Source organism: Buceros rhinoceros, unplaced genomic scaffold, assembly GCF_000710305.1.
Source record: "Buceros rhinoceros silvestris isolate BGI_N320 unplaced genomic scaffold, ASM71030v1 scaffold7265, whole genome shotgun sequence".
Lineage (NCBI taxonomy): Eukaryota > Metazoa > Chordata > Aves > Bucerotiformes > Bucerotidae > Buceros > Buceros rhinoceros.
The window spans coordinates 31598-40623 of NW_010412253.1; the positions used below are offsets into that span (position 1 = coordinate 31598).

The window sequence follows — 9026 nt, forward strand, 5'->3', positions numbered from 1 at the left end:
AAGAGATTTTTTTTGAGTAACTTTCCAGCTATTGATCAAACATCACAAAGAAGAGATGTTCAGCATTACTGGTGCCGGTTTTTTAAGGCAGGAGCTGAGGCTCAGTGACACATGAGCTGTTTTTTTCAAAGTGATTCAGCATTGGCATAATTGTTCTATTTAAGGTCCAAGTAGGTCAACAACGATTTCTGTTTTTGAAAAACACCCCCTTGTGCCCTGTCACACAAGCTCGGCTAAATGCAATAGCATGATCCTGTAAGCAACCATCTGTGAGTTTTCATAGCTGCTGTTAGGTCTCAAACATCTCTCAGACTGACTGTTGAAGTTGTTACCCCGTTAATTACCTGGTGACACAAGGTGACTTCCTGATATTCTGAGAATTGGTTCAGATTCAAATTGGCTCTAGATTTCCCTATAAAAGTTCTGGGCTATGTGTCTTGCCACATTTATGCCAAAGGAACTACTGGCTAATTAGCTGACACAGGGTGATGCTGGTATTCCTCACGCCTGTGGTCTGATGGGGTTAGGAAAAAGATGCTTGAACAGTTTCTGAAGCGTTGAATGAATCTGGAACGGCCACATGACCCCAGGTGGTTCCTGCAAAGTTAGAGAAGTGCTGCTGGGGATGCTCAGATCTACAGAGCACAGGGAGAGACAGAGGTAACAGTTGTGAGCTCCTGCTTTTTGAGTCAAGGATTGGGTTTGGAATTCTATTGCAACAAAGCTGACGGCAGGTTTGCATACTTTATGTTAGGAAATTGCTTCGGGTGAGTGAGTAGGAGGAGTGAGGTATTATCTCTCCAAAACCTATCAATCAAAAGCATGTGGAATCATTCAGTTCGAGTTTCTCAATGGTCTTTGTCTTTCTTCATATCTGTCATAATCACAGTAGTGCATTAAGTAAAAGTACAATCCCTCCCGGCCTCGATCAGCTTGTGTGATCTTTCTCTTCCCAGTGTGATTTTTATACCTCTCATTCCCAGAAATTTCAATTCAGGTTCAGACATGATTGAATAAAAGTCACCAACAGTTAAAGTTTTCTCAGCAATAACAAGGACTTACTGTTACAGGTAAGCACAAAGCTTTTAAAGAGCTTTATGAGCACAAAGCTTTTAAAGATATTATAGTCCAAAGCCTTCTTGTATGGTTTGGACAAGCAGTGATTAAAGGAAGACAATGTCAACTACAAAACTTGGTGGGGGTCGTGAGCAGGAGATGAAGAATTATTTAGGAACGTGATTTGGGTGTGGCAATGGTGACACTATTCTGAGAGAGGGAAGACATAATTTGAGCATCAGGAAATCATTCAGCAGGCAAGATGCACTGACTCTGGCATAAGGTTCTAAATTGTGAAGTGGTATCTCACAGATCTTAGAAGTGACATGGGTAAGAGAATGTAATGTCAGGGAGTCTTATACTGGCTGTGAAACAGCTGCGATGGTATAAATGTATGTAGATACACATGTGCTGGGACAGCTCGTGGAAGCTGACCTCCTGCTACCTGAACCTACACTCCTTTGATAGAAGATGTTTTATAGACATTTTTAATGAAAGCAGATTCCCACTCTAAATTTTAACACTGATTTTTTTCCCAGGAAATCGTTCTTCTTTCAAAAGCTGGAAGGAACTAGTTTTCCAAGAGCTCAGGTAAATGATTCTCAGCTGTGACTGCTCCCCTTAGATTTGTTCCTAAGTATTTAACACAGATACAGAGTAATGAAGTTAACAAAAGTTAAGGGAGATATTTTGTCTTTGGGGTAGAGATGTTCATATCCATTGGAAATGTCTTTTGGTTGCTTTTTCAAGGAGCATTTCAGGTGCTGCAGATTCATATTTATGAGCTGTTTTCCTCTGAATGCATATCCGTTAAGAAGGCCGTGCAAAGTGTGACTATGGAGCAAGCAGCAGATCATTGAATGCTTTAGGCAGAAAACATCAGGTAGTACCACTGCACATCTTGGATTGAGACCTTCTGAACCATCATCGTATGTGTTTCACACAGACATCGACACAGAACGAAGCAACTTGTGTGTAAAAGGATGATTTTACTCTAGAGACAGTCCTTGGACACCGCCTCCTCTCTTCCTCTGTGCAGAATTGCTTTGTGCCATTGCTCCCTCCATGACACAGGGGAGTGCATTTAGGTGGCATCCACTGCAGTTTGCAAGGTTTTCTTTACCTCCGTGAAGTGAGCTATTCATCAATATGAATGAGATAGATTGATACAAAAACAGTGACTTGGATCTTGTGATGCAAGAGCGAGTACTTGCCCCCTCTTGCCATCAGGCAGAGAGGGCAGAAAGAGCGTAGCAGAGCTGGAGTCCGGGCTCGCGCACCCTAAAATCTGCCACCCTGCACATATGTGCTAATTTAGGACTTGTACAGTACACTGGTCTTACAGGCAGCGGGTCACTGCATACCAGAGTGAAGAGGAACCGGGGGACGTTTTGTGCTCCAATGTTTCCCACAGGGTCCCTGCTGGGCCTGCTGTGAGAACGACCAGGCAGAAGTTCCCTCTGAAGTAAGCTCTGAGGAGAGGTGAACTGCTGCGCAAGAGAGCACACCCCTCTCTCCTGACTCACCCTTCCACCCCCAGGTCACCTTCTGCTTGTAGCTCCTCCCTCCCCACTTGGTGCATGTAAAATCAAACCACAAGATTTCTGGACATGGGTTCACTCTTTTCCTAGATACACGCTAAACATCCGGGCAAAGAATACTGAGCATGTGGCAAGGCCACTGCGTAGTGCCGAGGTGCCCAAAGGAGCTGCAGGGGAGCGTGGGTCCTGCAGTCACTCGGCTGTGGCACTGCAATGGGGTCACTTTCTATTAGCAGTAGTATCTTCAAGAAAACTATCCGTGTGCAGAAAGGGGCTTCAGTGTCCTCCTCAAGCACCAAGGTAGGTAGAAAAGAAGTCACTCTTTGCTCTGCTGACTCAGTTGAGGTGCCCTAACAGGCTGCAGGAAGCAGGGAGGGGACTGCTGCATGACTGGATGTAATAAAGGGGCGGGGCGGGAGAGTCTCGTCATAAAATCCCTATTCCTCCTCCTCTAATCTTCATGGGAAGCTCCTGCCAGCTGTACAACTTGGTTTCTTCTAACATTGGACTTACATGCAACTGGGTCTGCAATGGGATCAAATTTAAGCTCAAATGAGGTAAGCAAAAGAAGCTGGTAGCAAGCGTAAAGTGGGTAAAATAATTTGATATTCCAGTTAAGCTGATCACAGAGGAGAATGAGCTGTTTGTGGCGTACAGGTGATCCACAGAAAGCGAGTTGGCTGTTCCTCAGATCTTGTGGTTGAAAGGCTGGTTTTCCCTTTATAGAACCTTGTGGCATGTCTGCATTTTCAAGATGTATTTTAGGGCTAACATGTTACTTGCCGTGTTTCCTAAAAAACAAAACAAACCAACCAACCAGAAAAAAAACCCCAACCCAAACCCTTCACGTCAAGGAAACAGGAAGCTGGCACAGAGTTGTGATGGGTTTGGTGACTGGTAAAGCATCTAATGAGTGTCGTTTAGATGCCAGCCTAAAATAAGAGTTAAACTTATGTAGTTTAGTTTTCTTAACTTTGCCTTGTGTTGTCTTTCCTAGACTTTTACGGGCACCTCAGCACCAGCGGTGAGTACGGTAGGTAGTAATTAGCTGGTCCTTTATTAAATGCTGTCTAGGCTCAATGTAGATCACTGGAAAAAAATGTTAGAAATTCAATGGCTTGGGGGAAAACTGCGCTGCAGTATTTACAGAACGCTGAAAAGCTGAGCAGTGACTTCAGCTCTGTAGATGAAATGTTGCCTTGGCTTTCAGTAAACTCTAAATAGTGTGGCCTGTGTTGGAGTCAGTGTCGCACTGTATTTGGGCTGGTTTGTATTTTACTTATGTTATTTATTTCGTTTTTCCCTTTTTCAGTTTTCCCCTTTGGTTTCTTTGGATGAAACACCCACTTGACTTATACATTACTCCTTCATTAGAAGACTTCATTTAAACCAGTCTTTCAGTTTTTCTTAGTGGTCTAGTACTCCTTGGAGTCTTTGCACTGCCATGACCTGTCATAAAGTTTGCAATTCTCTGTGTAACATGATGTTTAAGAACACAATGTCAGAACAGGTAAATCTGTGGAGTAAATGTGTTGTGTTCAGTCTTCCGACAACCCAATCTCATCAGCCTGGTAGGAGTGGGAGCGGTGCCCAAACTCTCCTGAACTTGAAAAAAGAGCAGCAAGGTGTTCTGTAAAGACTGAAGTGAGGATGAATTCTTTGCGCAGGCAAATGAAAACTCTCCGGGCAGTCAGGAGACGTTCATTTTAACAGGCATTAGCATAAAGGAAAATACGTCAGATAAGCTGCTGTGAGCCAGTGAGTGGGAACAATGGCAGCGGCAACAGGATGAGGCTGTCTTCAGACACCTGCAGGGGGGTTGGGGCTGCCAGTATCAGTTACAACTCTCTGGGAATCTGCAGTCAGAAGGATGGGCTCTTGCCCCTGCTTCAGTGTCATGGAGGTTTCCCAGCCTGGTTTGTTCTGAGCTTTGGTTCCATGAGGGGGATTGCAGTGACACAGAGATTCTCCCAAATGACGGTAAATTTGATCTGCCTTGTGAAGGTTTGATTGTATCTGATGCCTGATTGTGCCTGAGGGTCACCTATCTTCTCTGAAGTGAAATGCTGTGGTGAAGCAGAGACAAAAGTCAGGAAGGACCTGAGCTGCTTTTTTTTTTTTTTATCCGTGAAAGTCGACATTTATGATGATAAATATATAAGCATGTATTTGAGTTGGTGTTTTATTACTCAGTGATTCAGTCAAGGAGATCAGCTTTCATTATGAGGGTCAGTTTCAGGGCAGCCCTTGGGATGTGTGTGATTTAAACCTGAGTGGCCATTTATATTAAAGGGAATATGTGAAATCTTTGGTGAGAAAATGTTGGTAGTGCCCTTAAGATGACAGGCAAAAAAGTAATACTTTCTAGGTTACTCAGATTACTGTGTCATAGCAGAATAATATAGGCTAGCATGGTCTTGAGAAAAAGCCACGTCGAACAGTGGCAATGCTTGACTTGGTTTCTCCTCTAAGACTTGGATTTATTTTAACGTGCAAATCCAGCTGTGGAGCTGCAGATATGAAGAGAAGAAAAATCACATTAAAACGGCAATCTGAAGCCACAAGTTTTACATAGCTCTTGGAAAGAAACAGGCCCTGAGTCACTGCTGCTCCATTATTTTTCTTTTTCTAGAACATACGTAGTGACTTCTATTGACTTAATAAGACCCAGCTATGGGATGTTTTAAAATGGGCGAAATAAATACAAAACATGTAGTACAAGGAAAAGTGTGTCCTTTCATGCTATTTGACCTTGCCTGAGGTAACAGACATAACAACCTCATGAAATCCTGCCTACCCTTGAGGTTCCAAAACTCTTTGAAGTTGAAAGGTGACGCATACCTAACCCAGGTCAGAAGCAAGGTAAAGATCTGTCTTTCAAAGTCCTGCCATTCTTTCTGACAGGGCTGTGTTTTCGTCGTTGATCTTCACAGGTTTTTAAAGCAGTGGTGAGATTTCTGTTCCTTTTTGAAGAGAAAGCTCAGGGAGGAGTGCTCTGCTCCAAATAGGTCTGACACACTGTTTTACTTTGGTAAATGGCTTTGCTCTTGAACTTGGGAATTTTGTGTGTGATTCACTCTAGTCTCCTCATGAAAAAAAAATACTTCTATTAAAGATTTTTAAATTTGGAATTTTACTGAAATAGAGCAGTTTTAGAGCCCAGTTATGTAACTCTTATTCTTATGGATGAGCACTCACATACACGAACACTCCTATTGACTTCCTTGGGACTAGATACACAGGGATTGCACAAGTGTGCCACAGGACTTAATTGAACTTTTATCTGACGCAGGATAGTGTGATTAAGACCTGCATTTGCAATCTCATATATTCAAGTAGTTTCAACAGTGATTATTAAAATACCTGCCTTGCGTTTCCGGTTTATGAGGTAGTGATCATGTCTCAGGTGAAATAAATACAGGAGTTGAAAGTCAAAGTATGCATAATAACTGACCTGGGATGCTTCTGGCATCAGAACTTACCTAACCTGTGATATGGTCATCACCACATTAAAGGGAAACATGAGGAAGTCATTGCAGATTATCCAGTTTAAGATACGGCACCTCAGAAGTTTTTCTGTATGACTTTGAGTAAGTTGCTGACAGCTAGACTTAAGAAAGCATTCAGGCACCTAAATATTAGGAGTTATAAGGTCTGACTTTCAAGTCTCTAGTATGGGAACTGACTCTACAAACCAGAGAGAAGCACTGAGGATGGATTCTCTGTTTGGAGAATTAGACACATCCAAAGGGGCGCTGTAACAGCTGCGCAGGGAACTGCCTAAGTAGGTGCATCCAGCTAACAGAGACAGCTGAGCACAGAGACAGCTGAGCACAGAAAGAGCCTTCTTTCTTAAATCCTTAGGCCACTTAGGCCTGCAGTGAAACACCACTGTCCTCTTGAGATGCACAAGGCAGGGGCTTAGATGCTTGTTTTCAAACAGCTGAGCAAAGGCAAATGAAAATGGTGTCCAGCTTAGTGGTTATAGCACTTCCCTGGGATGAGGAACTTCTTTTCTAGTCTGTTCTTCAAGGCATGCAAGTCCCATCCTTGCTGGGTAAAGACATGCTCCACCGCTTCTGCTGAAAGAGCACTGCTGAGGACAAAAACATTTAGGATTTATTGAGCGGGGAAAGCAGGGATCAAGCAAATGATTGGTTAGTCATTCCTCACTCCGAACTTTACAGATGAAATCAGAATTTTACCATTCTCTTAGCTCGAGGCTCCTGCTGTCATTATTTGATGTTCCTACTGTCTTTGTCTTTAAGATTAAGGTCTTTAATGTCAATGCTACCTAGGCCTGATGTCACCTCCCCAACCTCTCCCTGCCCATTCATCAAGTACACAAGCCCATCTGGTTGTAAAACTGGTATCTCGGTGACTGTTAACCCTTTTCTTTCGACAACACGCGTAGGAGTGCTTCTGTGTTTTACCCAGTTCTACTTGGTGCATACAGAAAAGTAGTTCTGGCAGTTCGACTCTACAGTCTGGGCATGACGTGTTTTGGTTGCTTGTGATTGGAGACTGCAATCTTCAAGCCCTCCCCCCTCCCCTTCCCCACTCCCCCACCCCTGGGAGAATTACTGTTTGTTTTCTTTCAAGGTGCGCCTGTCCAAGTTCCTCTTGGTGAACATGATTGGGACAACAGAGCAGGTAGAGGTGTCATGTACCCATTGAGACAGCTGAAATGTCCCACAGCTAACAATTAAATTGTTTGAATCTATGCAGCATTAAACTGCCATGTGCTAGAGTCTGGACAGGGTAAGATAACGGAGAACAAATGTGCCCACATCAGTGTCTGCTCTGGCCCTTCCACTGCTGTCTCATGACCTTCAACTCGGCATCTTCTTGCTGAGAAGATGCAACTCTGCATCACCCTTGCTGACCTGAAGGGAATTAGAAGACACTATGCTGGGGATTACCCAGGCTGTTTCTTGGAGGTTTGTTCTTCATCTCTGCTGCATTTTCTGAGGTGCTGAGGTTTTTCTTGTTGAGAGCAAGGACTTGCTTTATTACGTTGTGTTACTGTCCAATATCATGTCATGGTCCCAACTGCTTAACACTTTGTCAAACCATTGTGAAACACTTCAGGGTAACTCTTGTGCTACAGCTGGAAAGAGAAATGGTCCAGCAAAATGTGCAGTATGTATGAAGGAAACAGTAGCAAAGTCAATGTTGTTAGTTAACATCATTTTCTGGTACATCGTTCTTACTTCTGCCACCTTTGATTAATACAGGCGCTTCAGATGCAAAATAATAAACCCCGTGTGTGTGTTAGCACACTTTACTAGGGTGTAGTATGTCTATGAATTCAAGGGTGAGAGGGTTTGAGGGTAGAGTTAGTATCTCTTCTCACCAACTAGTATAGATAGAATGATTGGACAAGGTTCTGGGCACAAAGCACCTGTTTAAGTTCTAAACCAGAATCAGTACACTCACCTCTGTGCCCAGGTGGCCAAGAAGGCCAACGACATCCTGGCTTGTATTAGAAATAGTGTGGCCAGCAGGAGCAGGGAAGTGATTGTCCCCTGTACTGGGCACTGGTGAGGCTGCATCTTGAATTCTGTGTCCAGTTTTGGGCCCCTCACTACAAGAAGGACATTGAGGTGCTGGAGAGTGGCCAAAGAAGGGCAATGAAGCTCCTGAAGGGTCTAGAGAATAAGTCTAATCAGGAGCGGCTGAGGGAATCAGGGATGTTTAGCCTGGAGAAAAGGAGGTTCAGGGAGGACCTCATCACTCTCTACTACTACCTGAAAGGAAGTTGCAGTGAGATGGTGGTCAGTCTGTTTTTCCAAGTAATAAGTGGTAGGACAAGAGGAAATGGCCTCAAGTGCCAAAGAAGGGCAATGAAGCTCCTGAAGGGTCTAGAGAATAAGTCTAATCAGGAGCGGCTGAGGGAATCAGGGATGTTTAGCCTGGAGAAAAGGAGGTTCAGGGAGGACCTCATCACTCTCTACTACTACCTGAAAGGAAGTTGCAGTGAGATGGTGGTCAGTCTGTTTTTCCAAGTAATAAGTGGTAGGACAAGAGGAAATGGCCTCAAGTTGTGCCAGAGAAAGTTTAGGCTAGAGATTAGGAAAAACGTAAAAATCCTTTTACAAAAAGTGTTGCATTGGAGCAGGCTCCCAAGGGAAGTGGTGGAGTCACCATCCCTGGAGGGATTTTAAAGATGTGTGGATGTGGTGTTGAAGGACATAGTTTAGTGGTGACCTGGCAGTGCTGGGTTAATGGTTGGACTTGATGATCTTAAAGGCATCTTCCAACCAAAATGATTCTGTGAAAGCTAAATACTAGTTTTAAGCAAGCGCTGAGAGAAATTATATCTGTACATACATTGGTTTTAAAAGAAAAGATGGTACCTATGAAACAGAGGAGATGTTAGTGTGGGAGAAGAAAGTTTAGTAATCTCTAAGGTGAAATGGGGAAAGA

General features: G+C 43.6%; 1 protein-coding gene across 1 annotated transcript in view; it reads left to right on the plus strand.

Moving 5' to 3' along the window:
• The first annotated feature begins 2810 nt into the window (after positions 1-2810).
• Positions 2811-9026, plus strand: part of LOC104493602 (cytosolic phospholipase A2 epsilon-like) — a 35160-nt gene continuing 28944 nt past the window's right edge. The window contains exons 1-2 of the mRNA XM_010136318.1: positions 2811-2897; positions 3595-3630. Coding sequence (XP_010134620.1) covers positions 2811-2897; positions 3595-3630 — 123 coding nt within the window. The remainder of the gene's footprint in view (positions 2898-3594; positions 3631-9026) is intronic.